Source organism: Lepidochelys olivacea (genome assembly GCF_965140295.1).
Source record: "Lepidochelys olivacea isolate rLepOli2 genome assembly, chromosome: 17".
In the NCBI taxonomy this organism is placed as follows: Eukaryota; Metazoa; Chordata; order Testudines; family Cheloniidae; genus Lepidochelys; species Lepidochelys olivacea.
Window position 1 is genome coordinate 11781313 of NC_140427.1, and position 17583 is coordinate 11798895.

The 17583-nt window shown below is 41.7% G+C and overlaps 1 protein-coding gene across 2 annotated transcripts in view; it reads right to left on the reverse strand.

Annotated features, from left to right (window-relative positions):
- The window catches only part of PITPNM3 (PITPNM family member 3), a 351463-nt gene that overhangs the window by 25706 nt on the left and 308174 nt on the right, over positions 1-17583 (reverse strand). For both annotated transcript variants that reach the window (XM_084651346.1, XM_084651347.1), the window contains 3 exons: positions 14155-14325; positions 3155-3349; positions 1011-1159 (listed from right to left, as the gene is read on the reverse strand). In XM_084651346.1, the coding sequence (XP_084507472.1) occupies positions 1011-1159; positions 3155-3349; positions 14155-14325 (515 nt within the window). The remainder of the gene's footprint in view (positions 1-1010; positions 1160-3154; positions 3350-14154; positions 14326-17583) is intronic.

Genomic DNA, 17583 nt, shown 5'->3' on the forward strand with positions numbered 1-17583 from the left:
ATCAGAAAAATTTCAACCAGCTCTTGTATTTATACTGTGCTAATCACCATGCAAAGAGCCCCTACTCCTCATTTACGCTCCTTAGAAAATCCTCTCCTGGGTAAACTGAAGTCAAATTACTCTTGTCAAATAAAGGTGAAACACACACATACTAATCATGGGATCAGACTAATGTCTTGCTCACTCACAGCCTATTTTATCAGGAGTCAAATGTCAGACTCCTCCATGCCCTCCATATAAACACAGTATCCAATTAGACCAACCTATTTCATCCAAAGTACATCAGCGCTGCCTGATATCAACAGCCTATTCTGTTACCAAAGATTAGCGATTACAGTGCCATTTTGACTATGCAGAGACACATCTGATCCAAAAATACAACCTTGATTAAAGCCCAGTAACTTGCACATTACGTTATTATTTTTATCCTATGTACCTATTTTTAGATGCCAGCTTATGAGAATTCATCTCTTCTTCATTTAATATAGTGCTTTTCATCAAAGAGATTTGTAGATAACTATTCAACTCTCTTAGCCGCTTGTTTTGTATTATTTCCCCTCCTCATTTGTTGGGCGGTACCCTAGGGAAGCCAAGCAGAAAGGGCAAATGCCTTCTCAAAGATCAAGGAGGATATGACAAAACTGAGACTGTAACCCACATCTTCTCACTTCCAATCCTGTGCTCTAGCTATGAAAGCATCCTTCTCTTATCGTATATAACAAACGTACCTCACTGGACTCTAAAGAGGTGACCTCCACCTGAGTTAATAGCAAAACTGAAAACAAAACAGAACAAATGTGAGATGCCACTGGGAACAGTGGCAGAGGAGGGACTGGAAAGCAGATATTCATGACTCCCGGCCAAGTGCCTAGACACTGTTTCTCAGAAAGGATGAATAACTTTTCACCAGACTAAAGTTGCTGTATAGCTTAACATTCAAAAGGGTCTGATACAGATTATTACTGATTCATACTGAATTTTCCTTTAGAGAGAGATCAAGATAAAATTACCTGTCTTAAAATGAATGCCACGACGTCAGTTGATTCCCAGTAGCTGGCGTGGAAGAGATGTGGCAAGGCCACTGTTGGGAATGCAGTTAGAACATCAGGACAGTACAGGGAATAATCTATTCGCTTTGTTCCCCACCATTTGGCAGTAACTGCAAATAACAAACAAGCAGTATGGCACCATGTTTCTAACAGATACCCTGTTAATAATCTCTATCTTTTTGGTTTAGGCAACTTGTTTAAAAGGATTCTCCCAAAATTTTGGTTCCTGTAAAAGACATTATAAAGCCTAACGTTAATTGTAATGCTTTCATGAACCAAAAACAGTCTATCATTTAGTTTCAAACAATTGCTCGAGTGTTTTCAATGCAAATTGTACGGTTAATACTATGCTGCTTGGGGCAGGGAGCATCTTCACAGCTCCCAGCATGATGGGACCTTGATTCTAACTGAGGCCTTTGCATGCTACCATCACATAAATGATGATAAATTATAATGTCTTAACACCATAAAATTAAACTAGTCAGTTTCATTGTGTATCACTTTATATTAAGAATTCATTTACAAATAGCTCTTAAAGGGTTAATCATCTCTGAACAACAGATGTTCTCAAAAAGGGTAAATTAATCAATTATAGATTAGTTTTGTCCAACAGGCCAATAGGTTGCTTATAACCAGTGGTGAGCTGGAGCCGGTTCACACCTCGGGACAACCGGTTCTAAAAGGGCTTCTAAATTTAACAACCGGCCAAAAGTGGCACCTTAGGCGCCAACTCCGTGGGTGTTCCGGGGCTGGAGCACCCACAGGGAAAATTTGGTAGGTGCAGAGCACTCACCGTCAGCTTCCCACCCCGCGCCTAGCCCCAGGTCACCTCTGCTCCGCCTCCTCCCCTGAACACACCACCCAGCTCTGCTTCTCCACCCCCACGGTTTCCTGCGAATCAGCTGTTAGTGCGGGAAGCCTGGGAGGGCTGAGAAGCAGGCGGCGGCTTCACACTCAGGCCCAGGGAGGCGGAGGTGAGCGGGGGTGGGGGGGCGTGAGGAGGGCCGCCCGCGCCGCAGCAGGTAAACCGGGGGGGGGGGGGAGGGACGACGACAGGGGAATCAACTCCCACGCTAACAGCTGATTTGTGGGAAGCTGGGGGGGTGGAGAAGCAGAGGGGGGGCGGCGCATTCAGGGAAGGAGGTGGAGCGGAGGTGAGCTGGGGGCAGGGAGCTGCCGAGCACCCACCAAATTTTCCCCGTGGGTGCTCCAGCCCCGGAGCACCCAGGGAGTCAGTGCCTAAGGCTCCACTTTTGATGTGATCAGTGGGCTCCCCCCTGCTTCCCCCCAGCTATGCTACCCCGCCCCAGGAGCCAGAAGGACCTGCCGGATGCTTCCTGGGAGCTGCCCCAGGTAAGCGTCGCTGGGACTCCCCACCTCGCCCCCCAGCAGATCCCTCTGGCTCTTAGGGGCGGGGTGGTCACCCACTACAGTGGCCCATGAGACCCTCCTGCCCGGTTCTGGGGAGCACTCAGGGGACAGGGGAGTGGGGTGGATGGGGCAGGGGTCCTGGGGGGCGGGACGTCAAGGAATGCGGGGGGATTGGATGGGGCAGGACTCCCAGGGGACAGGGGTGGGTCACGACCCCCTCGTGGGGTGAGGAGGGAACCGGTTGTTAAGATTTTGGCAGCTCATCACTGCTTATAACTATCTACAGCACTTGAAGACACAGGACTTTTGTACATTCTTTGTAAATAAACAAAACTGTATCAAAGAAACACCTATCACCAAATTCTACTCCCAAATGGGACACCCACAGGGACCTGAACTTTGACTAGTTGCTTGGGTCAAAAAAGGGGCAACAGTAGTCATGACTGGAACATGCTCATAATACCTGTTAAAATTTACTCCTTATAAATGACTTAATAAAAAGCATGACCCTAATTTTATTACCTTATCTGAACAAAATGCAAAAAAAACCCCAACGATATAAATGGAGGACACTAACCTGGGTTAATTAAAATTCTAGCTGCTTAAGCTCTTAAAAGCACTACTAGTATTCCTGGAAAGGGAAGATTTCCTTTTCAAAATAAACCTCCATAGGCCTGAGGCAAATGGAACGATTGACACTGTATCAGAAATAAACATCCCAAAGCCTCACTCACTATTGGAGATGTTTGTTGATGGCAAGCTCTCTGTCGACCCAGAGGTTTCACTGTTCATGCTGACCAAGCTTGTCCTCCTTGTCCTTCCTTGTGACTGACTCAGCATGTCTGGAGATTCTGGAGTCTCTGGAGAGGAGGGTATGACCCTGGAGATGTTCTCAAGAAGCAGGGCACTCTGGTTGTGGAGAGTGTCAGCTGCATATTTGAAACATGAAAATCAAAGAGAAGAGCATGGTTTTCTAACAATTTCACTGAGGACAGTGGGAGTTTGCCTGAATAAAGATTATGCGTGAGGTTCACTCTGGAGACAGCCAGAGCCAGTGCCAGCTAAGGAGCCTATATGAAGGAAGCTACCAACTCCCATGGAAATTCTATGAGAATTGGTTGTCTTAGGCCTAGATTTTCAAAAGTGACTAAGTGATTTTGGGTGCTGCAATTTTTATGACCAGCTACGTCTTAAAGAGGCCTGATTTTCAGACAGTGGGTGCTTAGCTTTTAGAAAATCTGCCTTCTCTAAGGCAGGGGTTTCCCAAGCTTTTTCCTTCTGAGCCCTCCCCTCCGCACCAACATGCTATAAAAATTCCAGGGCCCACCTGTTCCCCAACAACTGTTTTTCAGTAGATGAAAACCCAGGGCTGGCATTAGAAGGTAGCAAGCCGAGCAATTGCCCAATGCCCCCCGCCACAGAGGGCCCCACAAAGCTAAGTTGCTCAGGCTTCAGCTTCAGCCCCAGGCAGTGGGGCTTGGGATTTGGCTTTTTGCCCTCGGCCGTAGTGAGTTTAACGCCGGCCCTGCTCTCTGGTTTATTTTTGCTGGACTCCCTGAAACCTGCTCACAGCCCCCCAGGGACCCTGGACCTCTGGGTGAGAACCATTTCTTTCAGGCATCTCAGACTGGGCACCAAAAATTGAGGCATCCAAAAACCACTAGTCAGATCTGAATGTCTTGGCTTAATTCCCTTAGGCTCCTTTTGCAAAACCTTGCCTAATTCCTTAAAATAAGACTGAAGTGAGTCATATGGTGCATAGGCCTCAGGCTGGCCCATTCCACAGGGGTGAATTTCACCCTGTTGGATATGGCACATAGTTAATCAATCAGTGTAAGTGTTACATGCCACTTACACAATAGTACATTATTATTATTTGCATTGCTATACATGATTCCTTGTAGTTCAGGAAGATAGTAACATTCTCACACTCAGTGGATTTTGGGTTTCCTTCCCACCCGTTTTCCACTCCAATTTTAGATTTAAAGTTTATTAAATCACAAAGACGCCTTTTTCCAATGGAAAAAATGAAACCCTTGTTATTAAATTAATGGAATCCTGATAGTCATTCATTGACTGTGAAAGATTCATGTGAGCATCTTTCTTAGAGATTGAATTTTCTGACTCATCTCATATGCTCCAACTTATTGCATTAACGTCCATTAGGTTTGCCCAAATCCTGCCTGCTTTTCCACCAAAAATAAATTATTGCAAATAAAAGGAAGTGCGACTGAAGTAAACAGGTTTAAGGAATCCTCTCTGGGTCCAATAAAAGATCATGAGCAAGGGGTTTTACTGCTGACCTATTCCAACTGAGAAGTAGATGAAGTTACATTTGCAGCCTATACAATAATACTAAAATGTCTGATACCAAAATCGTTACCCTTAAATAAAAGAAGAAACAGGTTTCGTTCTACATATTTCACTACTTTAATTGCTCTGTTTGATTGCTGTATAGTGTGCATCCTAATAGTCCCAGTTGGGAAGCTAAATACGTAATAGCCAAAATGTGGTGAAATCTATTAGACATCTGCCTCCCCAATTTGTACAAGTCTGCATACAGACAAGTTTTTCCGCAAATTATTACAGGACTAAATACGGACAGCAAAATAGGACTGCTTTGAAAATGACGAAATATGTTAGCTTTCCGGGCCCTACTGAAGTCAATGGGAGTTTCACCCTCAGATTATCTAGGCAGTACCAATACGTGGAAGATCAAGGTGTAGGAGACTGACATTATTCCTGTGATGTTGATTTCTTTATTCCCCCTGATACTATCAAACCAATTCTGTAACGGTGTGACAGTGATGCTTTAGAGAGAGTGGACTGTAGGCATGTCTTCTACATACCGAATTCTTGCTTCTTTGTAACTCCTGTAAAAGGACTGACCAACTACCAATGGACAGTTTGCAGCACAGCCGAGTATGGTTAATGTGTATTTATTTAATAAAATAGACCAACTTCCTCCCCCACCATCCCTACCCCACAAATATGAAATATAAAAAAATAAACCAATTCTGATGGTGCATCTCCCCCATCCTTCATATGCTGATTGTCTTCTTAGATTGTAAGCTGTTTGGGGCAGATAACATTTTTCCCTCTATGTGGGCAGTGCTTAATATTGTGGACATTAGCAGAATACAAATAAGTGATAACAGTCACACTTTAAATTAAGAATACATTTATAAGTAGCTTATAAAGACAAAATTTATGAAAACATCTACTAATCATGTGTCAAGGATAGTTAAGTCCAACAAGTCAATAGATTGCTTATCACAATGGCTTATAACCTTGTACAACACCTTCTAGTGATGTTCTTGTAACCATCTATAACACATACTACCCAGGTCTGTAACATGTGCATAACATTTATCAACCATTTATAAATGTGCCATTAATATAAAGCGTGACCAATAACACTTTCTTTAAAGTGGCTTGTCCATCTTGAATTCACATATGAAGGGCAGGCATCTTAAGGTGTTTACAGTACCAGTTGCAAAGTATTAAAGCACAACTGGTAATCAGTTGGATGGGATGTATGGTAAGGGAGGAACACTGATCAAGAGCAGACAAGGTGGGCAGAACCTGCCTTGTTTTTCAATGGATATCACAAAACCCCTAGTGATATTGGCAAGAGTAGAAAAATGGGACTCGATCTAAAGAACAGAGCAATAGAAACAGAATGGTCTATTGCAGAGGTTCTCAACCTATTTACCATTGCGGGCTGCATATGTGTTACGTGGGCTGTATCCATGCAATATATACACTATCTGTATGACTGCAGCTTTGTGCTGATTGGGTCGCAAATGGCCCCCGGGCTGCGGGTTGAGAACCACTGATCTATTGCAAAAGGGAACTTGACAGGGATTCAGGAGACCCGAGTTTTGTTCCGGTCTCTGACATGTTGTGACACCTTGGGCACGTTACTTCTCCTCCCACTCTGTCTTGTCTATTCAGATTTTCTTTTACCATGTGTTTGTAGAGTCTCTAGCACGGTGGGGCCCTAATCTCATTATTGTTATAGAAATAACACTGATGTGCTGGGTTTGCCTTCCCACATCCGGGTGTCACCACCTTCCATTGCACTGAACAGCACAACTATTTCATCACATCACAGTCACACAGAGGGGAGCGCAATGGGGCCTGCCCATGCAGTCATGATAAGTCCCAGTTTTTAAGGCCATAATAAAACCTCCCTGTAAAAAAAAATGCATCTGAAACTTAAATTTTCTGTACATTATTGGAACTGCTAAAACTTGACAGAAACACGGCATAATGGGTTTCCTGTGAACACACACTGAAGCCATTTGAGAGAGCCTGGCTTATTTTGATTTCAGCCCGAACATCTCAACTGGAAGAGACAGCAACTGAACCCTATTACAATTGAGCCAGGGAAAGCAATTAAAGTCTAGCGCCAAATAATGGAAGATGAGATTTGGAGAGAATATGCTGAATTGTGGTTTCCATGGGAACACACAGTGTTTTGAGTTTCCTCAAACCACTCTGAAAACCTTCTTACAAAAGAATCCTGCTAAAGCAGAAGGGCAGGACAATCTGTGTGTGGCTAAGGGAAGGCTAGAGAATGCTAAAAGATGAATAACTTTCTTGCTGTTACTGTCCCAGTAAGCCATCCTGGTGAACTGGCTACAAAGTGTGACTTCTAACAGAATGCCTCTATAAAAGGATCTCACAAGAAAACTACAAACATTACTTTATGCAGCGTAGCTGTAGCTGTGTTGGTCCCAAGACATTAGAGAAACAAGATGGATGAGATAATATCTTTACCACATAGGCACTTTAGGTGCCTAAGTCCAACAAAGTCCCTTTTTGGATCTAGCTGTAGACCTTTTAGGATAATAGTTGGATTTCGATAGGGATAGGAAGGCTTACTGGGCTTGATCTATCCACCTGCACTTGGGACGTAGTCCACTGGTGGAGGATATAGCAGATATCAGGGTAGATTTGATTTAATCATGGTTTTCTACATAAAAGTGTATTCTTGTTGGTTGTTATAACCTTAATACATATTCTTCATAGGTAGAGGAACTTCATTAAAATATTCCCAAACTGGGTCTCTTTTATGGCCTGCTGCCATTATAGGTTTTCCCTTCTCATGAGAGAATGGTATGGTAGATCTCAGATCAATGAAGGCTACACTCAGAAAGACCTTCAGACTTCTGGAATATGCTGTCCAAACAGTTTCACTTTTGTTTCTACCACCTGTCCCTCCCTTCTACATTTATCTCCAGACTTCTTCTCCATGTCCAGATCTATTCCACCCCCAACAATCTTCTACTCATTGAACTTTTTGAAACTTTGCACTTTTAGAGAGAGGTAAGGGATTGACTCTGTGTACAGAAACATGCAGAGGGACAATAGGGTTGAGGTCTGCTATTTCTCACTTCTATATATTATTTATTTAAAAACATTTTTGCTGTTAACTAGCACATTATCTCTGGAAACACAAATCCACAGTTTGAGAACTGCAAAACTAAGCATCTCTGATGGTATCTTCTAGACTGAGCACTGAGTCCCATTGGGTAGAAAGAAAGATTAACCTAAATAATCTATACAGAAGCCCCTGGAACCCCATAAAATTGGGTCCCTAATCCATGAACTATTGGAACTCATTTACAAAACTTTTCTTAATCATTACATAAATATATTGTTTCATACCATAGAATTAGAATTTGTAATCCCTACTCCATGATGAGATATCTTTGAGCTATAATGTATCTTAATTAAAACAATCTTTAGATAGGTTTTTTCCTTAAAACGCATTTTATCAAAAAAATCTGATTTAAAAAAAAATCCGATTTCTTTGTTTTTTTTAAATCATTGATTTTTATCCACCCTAGCAGATATTAAACTGATTCTACATTTATTCTCCTACCTTTTTATATATCATGAATCTCATGTTTCCCTACCATTGTCCCATACATTTCAAGTATCTCCATTCCTTTTCTTACTGAAATTTCTCTTGATAAATCAACAGCCTAACAAGGTAATCACATCTACATTAGCAACTGTATTGGTAGTTGCAGTCAGGTGAGTAATCATCAAGAAAAAGAATAGTTCTCAAGGCTAGCCAAGTCCCTGTGACGGTCAAAAATTCATCTGACAAAGGTCAGTCTTGATCACAATTAAATGCAAGGAGACAACTTTGCTTTACTGAAACTCTTAACATAGAATCATAGAATAGAATATCAGGGTGGGAAGGGACCTCAAGAGGACCCCTCAAAGCAGGACCAATCCCCAATTTTTGCCCCAGATCCCTAAATGGCCCCCTCAAGGATTGAACTCACAACTCTGGGTTTAGCAGGCCAATGCTCAAACCACTGAGCTATCCCTCCCCCAGTCTCTCTATGTATCCCAGTAGGGACCAGGTCATTAAAACATGTTCTTTGCATGCTGTTTGTGAAACCATGGTGGCTCACTGGAATACTAACAGACACTAGGAACAGATCAATGCGGGCAGAGATTTGATATGCACATAAGTGATGCCATAAATTAACATTGTAAAATGAATTGAATGACCCTTTGAGTGGACTTAGAGATGGATGCTGTTGCCTACTGAAGAGAACGGGAGATCATCTGCATAAACCTGGACCACTTTTCCTTTCATGTTATCTTAATCTAAATGGAAAAAATAAATCAAATCAATAGGTCTGAAAGCTTCAAGCTAAATTCTACACACAGTGCAGTGGACATTAAGTCTTTATAGTCATCCAGTTAGGAAGAATTGGAAGGTAGCTATAGTAAACTCAGTTTTCACCATGTTCTCCAGCTTGATTTAGCTACATCCTTCCTGTGAGTCACATCATGAAGTTCCTTTTCTGGTCACTTCAACTGGGTTTCCAGATTCATTATCTTTTCACATAAAGGCACCAGTTAAGAATGCTAAGCCCACCTACAATAGAACCATTCTCATTTTTAACTATGTTTCAACTCTTCTGAAACAGAGGATCTGAAGAAGAGTCTCTTTTCTAATAGGACAGGTTTCAGAGTAGCAGCCATGTTAGTCTGTATTCGCAAAAAGAAAAGTACTTGTGGCACCTTAGAGAACTAACAAATAATTTGTTATTCTCTAAGGTGCCACAAGTACTCCTTTTCTTTTTTCTAATATGAAGGGTTATCAGGAAAGGAAGTTTTGGACAGCAGTATAAACATCATGAAATGCATGGGATTAGGCTTTTCCATAAGGGCCTTGAAATCTTTCAGTTTTAAGACTTGCACTTTACATAAAGGATATTGCAAGCTGGTCTGCCACAGGAAGAAAAATCCATGTAATCAACAGAACGAATCCCATCTTCATATAGCACCTTTCATTCCAAAAGATGATGACAAAGCACTTTTATTTTGTTTAAATTAAATGAGAGGATTTCATTTCATTACAGCTCACTTTGGGGTAAAACATGGCAACAACTTAAGTCTACCTAGATTTAAAGCCAGGAGTTTAAGTTGGCGTTTCCAATTATTCTGGGATTAATGCAAAAAGTTCCATGGAATCTGTTATAATCACCAGAGTTCAGAGACTCTGTTTTACAACTCATGCAACAGACAGCACCTCCAGCTGCACACTGGCCTTGTAAGAACGTTCTGGGATGTGGGGTCAAGATGATCCCAGAAAGAAGAAGATCTGCTACTACTAAAGCAGCAACACCACGTAGTGCAGCACCTGCAAGGTCTCCCTTCCAAGCATTCACTATCTGAATCTGTTTAGCTTGAAAGAGCAGATGGGACCACCACGAAAGACAGCAAGTTTGCACTAATGCAATATTCTATATCTTTGCTACCAGTCCTATGGAAGTATTCTATGGGCCAGATATTTAAAGGGATCCTGACCCGGTCTCCTTTATTGGAAGGCAGAGGTCCTGCCATTTAGATGTCTAGATACCTGATTTGCTAGGACATTTATGTAGAAAGGTGCCTAAATGATAGCATTTGCAGATACTGTTCAGGGTTGGTGCAGAAACATGCCTGTAAGAAGGAGTCTGCACTGAGAATCCGGCCCTATGTATTAGCCTGGGAATAAGCACTCGTACTTTGGAGTTAGCACATACAGGCTGTAGCTACACTAGACAAATCCAGAGCAGCTTCCGGGGAAGTGCAAAGGATCTTAAGATAGATGAAGAGATAAATAATAAATAAAAATGAAGAGAGATGCGCCTTTGAAAAGGGAACTGGATGGGTGAGACAATATTAAACAGCAACTCAAACTACTTGGAGTCTTCTGCAGTAAGTAGTGAAATAAAGCCAACTGCTCACAGTGGGGAAGTGTCTGCAGCTGAACCGATAGTCACTGAAAGGCCTCTCAGTCAGGCTGCTGCATAATTCATAATCTTGCCCACTGAGCATAGGAATGCTTTACAAAATGTAGATCCAATTCGTGTTCCGTTTTATACCGGAGAGAGACAACAGTTGGATAACACAGACTGCCAAAAACCCAAGCAAACACATCACACATATCCTAGGAAGCACATACAACAGACTTTAAAAAAATTCTGAGGCACAAAGAGAACGATCTGGAAAAAAGGGGGTAAACGCTGAGGTGGCAAAATGTGCAGATGGTACAAAACTACTCGAGATCGTTAAGGCCCAGGCAGACTGCGAAGAGCTACAAAAGGATCTCACAAAACTGGGTGACTGGGCAATTGAGTGGCAGATGAAATTCAATGTTGATAAATCAAAAGTAATGCACATTGGAAAACATAATCCCAACTATACATATAAAATGATGGGGTCTAAATTAGCTGTTCCCACTCAAGAAAAAGATCTTGGAGTCATTGTGGATAGTTCTCTGAAAACATCCACTCCATGTGCAGCGGCAGTCAAAAAAGCAAACAGAATGTTGGGAATCCTTAAGAAAGGGATTGAAAATACGATAGAAAATATCATATTGCCTCTATATAAATCCATGTACGCCCACACCTTGAATTCTGTGTGCAGATGGATCGCCCCATCTCAAAAAAGCTATATTGGACTTGGAAAAGGTTCAGAAAAGAGCAACGAAAATGATTAGGGGTATGGAACGGCTTCCGTATGAGGAGAGATTAATAAGGCTGGGATTTTTCAGCTTGGAAAAGAGATGACTAAGGGAGGATATGATTGAGGTCTATAAAATCATGACTGGTGTGAAGAAAGTGTTATTTACTCCTCATAACACAAAAAATAGGGGTCACCAAATGAAATTAATAGGCAGGAGGTTTAAAACAAACAAAAGGAAGTATTTTTTTGCACAACGTGCAGTATACCTGTGGAATTCCTTGCCTGAAGATGTTGTGAAGGCCAAGGCTATAACAGGGTTCAAAAAAGAAATAGATAAGTTCATGGAGGATAGGTCCATCAATGGCTATTAGCCAGAATGGGCAGGGATGATGTCCCTAGCCTCTGTTTGCCAGAAGCTGGGAATGGGCGACAGGGGATGGATCACTTGATGATCACCTGTTCTGTTCATTCCCTCTGGGGCACCTGGCATTGGCAACTGTCAGAAGACAGGATACTGGGCTAGGCGGACCTTTGGTCTAACCCAGTATGGCCATTCTTATGTCCTTAGAGAAGCATGATGGGATATATGATTTCATGCCGTTCGGGGGATATATGTTCCCTAGCTTTGGGATTGCCAATGATTGTCTAAGTACAGAGCACAACCATGGAAGGACGATCTACTATAGAGAAATTAATTTCTACATGCAAAGTATTTGGGAATCTGTTTTTTGTTTTAAACACTTTGACCAGCTCTATACCTGACCTTTGCTATCTTATTTCCATCTGACCAGCATAGTTAGGGGGTTGAATAAAAATACACAATAGAGTCATGGTGGATGGACCTCAATTATTAGTCTTGTTCCAAGTGGTAAAATTATTCCATTTGGTTTCTTGTTATAATTCCTTTATCCCTGACTACACTTATGTAGGCATCATTTAACTGTAATGAAAAACATGGCCCAGTTTGACCTTGTTGGGGAAAAGAAATCTATAATTTCAAATGAAAAAACCCTGTCATGGTTTAACTGTGTTTCTCCATGAAATTACTGAAAATGGACATTAAGCAGTTTGTCAAAGCTACATATTAAGTAATGTTAAGAGAATCAGTATTTTAGCTACTATAAAAAGGTTGACATTAAATCTAGTAACACTTGACTGATACTAGATTTAAGCATTAACCTCTGTGTTATCCATTTAAGTCATTGTGTACATTAAATAACTAATAATGGATAAATGGTAGTGCCCTGTATTAGTACTGTTATTTTGGGTTAATAGATGGAATTCAGTTCATCTGAAGTTCTGTTAAACATATGATTGTTTTCATTGTGAAATGGCATAATTTCAGATTTGCTGTAACTTCTTAAACATGAAGTTAATCAGCATCAAATCTACCACAGTTTATTTACACGTTGGGCCCAGCACATGGTTTAGCAAACAAGACTGATGTTGGATTTATAGCTATGTTACTGAATGAGGAAAACAGGTTTGCACTGATTTGTGTTCTCATGAATCCAACAGATACAAAACTCTGCCATTTCACTCCTTTACCTTCCAAGCTCTGAGTCGCAAATGGCTTTTGAAATATCCTGCTGAGGCTTGAATTTATGTCTGGGGATTTGTAACCAAAAAAAAAAAAAGAGAGAATAAATTGTGGGCAATTAATAGAGGTTTTGCACCATGTTATCAGTTAGAATGCTTCATCTCTGCGTGACTTTTTCCAACCTTATTTTCCATATAAAATTTTCACAAAGTAAAATATGGCACAATCCCTGCTCTCCACTTTTATTTTCCTCTGGATTCAGACACACACACACAGGAGATGCATTCTATCCACCCTGGCTAGATCATGGCAAGCTATCTAGGAAAAGAGCAATTGCACAAATTTACACTTTTTTTTTTTTTTTTGGTTTAGAGAAGAGATGGAAAATAGACAGACAATCTCTTAGGAGGTATGTGGGATGAGTCAGCCACAAATAATATAGCACAATGACATCTGAAATACCCATGTACATTTAGGTAAGTGTTTACTGGAAATGTACTTAACTGTTCTACCTACATAGGATTAGTGTTTTTAAAAAGGATTTTGCTCTGTTTTCTGTAGCCAACCTAACTATTTTATAAAACTGGCTTTGGAGGACTCTTCCATAGTAAACGAGGCATTGTTCACATGCTATAAGTGAACCTAGGTGTTAATTCACACCACATTCCTCCTACGATGAATCTGAATCTCTGTTATATTTACTGTAGCCATGAGAGTTAGAGAGGAGGTCTGGTCAAAAACGTTCAGTCCAAATATTTTCCCTGATGCAAAATTGGGATTTTAACAAAAAGAAACAAAAACTGTTGCATCTACTCAAAAATTGATTTTTTCATCAAAATCCCCAAAATGTTTAGTTTTAGTATTTTTTTTTTCATTTTTTTGTCAGCACTTTCCACACTATTAGAAATACTGAAGTAGGCAGACACCTAAGTTGCCGTAAGAGTATATGAAAGAGGGGGCTGTGAAGTGGCACAAAGACCGCAGAAAAGCATACATTTAGGAACCTTATGTCTTTCATTGCATCCCTTTGGGCTTATAACTACAGAGTAAAGCAATACCCCTCCTGCCCTAAAGTTATCTGACTATCAGTATGCTGGTTGTATTGGTATCTAAAATCCTCTTGAACAGCGTAGCTGAAGAGCTCAAGAGATTAATGGGGTAGGAGCGGTGAAATCCAAGCAATACAATATGAAATCTTTATCATACCTAATTGGTGTGATCTTCCATCTCCCAGTGGAAATCTCTGGTACCTTGGGACGTTAAATGGAGGCAAGAGGTGGAATTTTTTCTCCAACAGCGGCTCAAGCCTGGAGGCAGAGGGATCAGCAGAGTGAAAGAAACTGTACACTTGGCTGCAAGCTGGACGGACTTGGCAAACTGGAATGAAAGAGAGAGAGAGAGATCAGCATTGCATCTTTATGGGTTGCTCACGTATCTTTCGAGAGGTCTAGGTGGGGGTGTGATTAAATATACAGTCCCTTCAACTTCTACAAACAAACAATAGCCCAAACTACACACACAGTCAAAAGGCAGGAGATTCTTCAACTACATTGTTTCATGCTCCCTTGATGACAAAATGAGCTTTGCAGTAAGATAATTTTGCAAAGGGATAACAGTGAGAAATAGGCAACCTGCTGAGGCTAAGGCCAGCCTTTGAAATCAATGGAAGCCAGAAAGTCAATAAAGTTTTAAAACCTTCTAAATATATTATCGAACATTGCACCTACAAAAGCATGAGGCATCCTCTGCTTGGAATATCTGACGGCAAAACTATTTGATGGGAACATTAAATCAGGAGGATTGAAATGGAGATGAAAGCTGGAGTGGGTATGTGAAGCAAGGCAGCTTCAGAAGTCAATTTCTTGAAGTTAATGCATAAAATGAAACTGCACACATTAAAACAGGAGAGCATGGCTTGTAATATTTGCTAGAGAGAGGCAGCTAATGAGAAATTCAGACAGCAATTGTAAAGGGATGTTTGAAAATCACCCGCTCGCTCAGCTAATGAGGCACTCTTTCAATCTGATATACAGCACTGAGATAGAGACATCTCTTGTACTCAAATGGGTGATCATAGAAGGCTGCTGGGGTCTGTAAACCAGCAGGTGCAGTCACTTCCCAGCTAACCAAACTGCGTTTGGATCACTGTGAATCTCTCCAGTGTTAGCAGATCAATCCATTATGGGCTAATTATGCTAATAGACTTAGTATATTACAGCAGCACAAATATGTTACAACAGTCAATTCATTAACTGTAGGAGTAAAGAACTGATTAAAGTACTTATAAACAGATGTTTGGGAATATTATGCCTGCTCCCATTGAACTCCATATGAGCAGGATCAGTCCCTTAATGTTTTCCAAACTGCTGTGCAATATAATAATCTCTCAAATCTTTTCTATTACAGTTTATTACTGTTCTCTTGCACTGATCCTATAAAACTGATAACCTGCATGGTGCTTTTCTTTAAAGCTCAGTTGTTTGTGCAACATTATTCTTGATCATCATCTAAGTGCTGGTATTGTAAACACCATGGGGGGGGGGAATTGTTTTGGGGCACTCCATCACCCATCATCTTTAATGTATGTATTGTCACAACACACTTGGGAGGCAGGGAAGTGCCATTATCTCCACTGGATAGATGGGGAACTGAAGCACAGAGGCAAAGACCCAGATCCTCAAAGGCATTCAGGCCCTTAACTCCCTCAGTGACTTTCCCTAGGTCACACAAGGAGTCTGTAATGGAGTTGGTACTTAAACCCAGGTCCCCAAATCCCAGGCTAGCATCCTGATCACTGGACCATCTCACCTCACCTCACCTCAATAGTCAAGATGAAAGATTCCCACACTCCCCCTTCCTTCTGAAAGGATTCCCAATGAAACAGGGCAGTGGTTTTCAACCTTCTCTGAACTGTGACTCCATCTTACAGCAGAATATTGTTTCCCTCACCCCCCCCAGTCTGGGACACATCTTCCAGAAAAAGAATGAAATTAGGGCTGAGAAGCTGGCCCCATGTTTCAGAAATAGGTGTTAGGCTGCTTTTACCTGGAGGGGGAAACCCATATGCCAGAGTGATTATTAACTTGAGAACTACTCTGACAGAATCCACTTAAACTCAATTACTCTGTGTTGCAGGGTTTTCTGATGGAGTTGGTCTTAGGAGCCCTCTCCTCAGGACAACAGGCTCAAATTAAAGAAGGAAATAAAAACAACACATGGGTTCATTGTCATTCTCCACAGTTTCATATGGTGACAGCTGACATGTTCAGCCAGCCGCTGGATAAAACGTGATGTACTTTGGTTCAGGCACTGCATATTCCTCAGCCATGTGTGCTCTTTGGGAGAGGAATGGAAGAGTTAAGTTGGAAAACACTGAAGCTTGACAGGCTTTGTAAGCCCCCTTGCTGATATGTGGCTTTGAAAATCCATGCCATATAAGCTGCAAGTCTAATTGGCACTTAGGGCCAAATGATGGTACCAGTGAAGACAATGGTGCCATGATCTGACCCTTCAAGAATCCCCATGACTATCAATATGATGGCACTGCCCCAGGCAGACTGTAGCAATAGCTTATAGTAATATTCACTTTATACAGGCAGGATGTTGTGCCAGGAACAGAAAGGCAGAATGTTCAGACATACTCAGTGGGCTCCCCATCAGTTCCCAGGGTAATGAGAAAATACATTTTTCAGTGTTCTTGCCAAGAACGGGCTGTTAAAAATGATCACTCATGAAGGTTTCAGTTCACAAAGGTGTCTAAGGAAAAGCATGTCCGCTGTTAGGCATTGACCTCCCGGAGCTGGGGCCCAAGTGCTGAAACTATGTCTAAACTGCAACCAGCACCGATCAACTGTACTTCCTAAATTAGACCACATTCAATGTAAACCAGATTTCTGTTCTGTAAACAGCCAAACCACGTGACCTCAAATTAGCCATCAAAGCATCGCCTTTCCAGTTAGCCTCTGGTTAGACAGATGCAGTTGACTGCAGCCCTAAAAGGCAGGCACATATTCAGCCTATGGGGTTGGGCATGCAAGTCAGGTAGGTGGCCACCACCCTATGGCTGCCTCTACATTTGGAATTCACAGAAATGGGTAGGCATCTACTTTATAGGTGAATCCACTGCATGGGCAGAAGCCAGCAGGCAATGGCCACTACTAACAAATTTGCCCCAGACAGGCATCTCCATGAGTGAGAGTGTTGGGTGCAAGGAGTAGTAGCTCATGGATTCATTGACAAATTTCTAAAATACAGTGTCGGCTTTAAGATCACTCCTTTCTTTTAATGACCTCTCTAGTTCATCTAGAGGATAAAACCCTATTCTCCTGAGTTGTATGTCATGGAGATGCAGATACTGTGCTCTGGGACTATCCTTCCCTCAATGTTTGATCAAGGTCTGGCAAGCTGGGATCTTTTCTGTCACTGTGAATTGCATTATGCATCACATTCCACATTCACTGACTCACTCTGGGGGTGGTGGAACATTTGTTTCATTCAGGTGGTTTCTTGTCATTTAATTGTCATTAAAAGTCTTCTTTGGGGTCTTTCAGTCAAACTTTGGCCCTTCCCGGGCCCACTTTGTGACCTGTCTGGTTTATGATCTGTGTCTAATGCCATGTTTCCCAGGTATGGGGA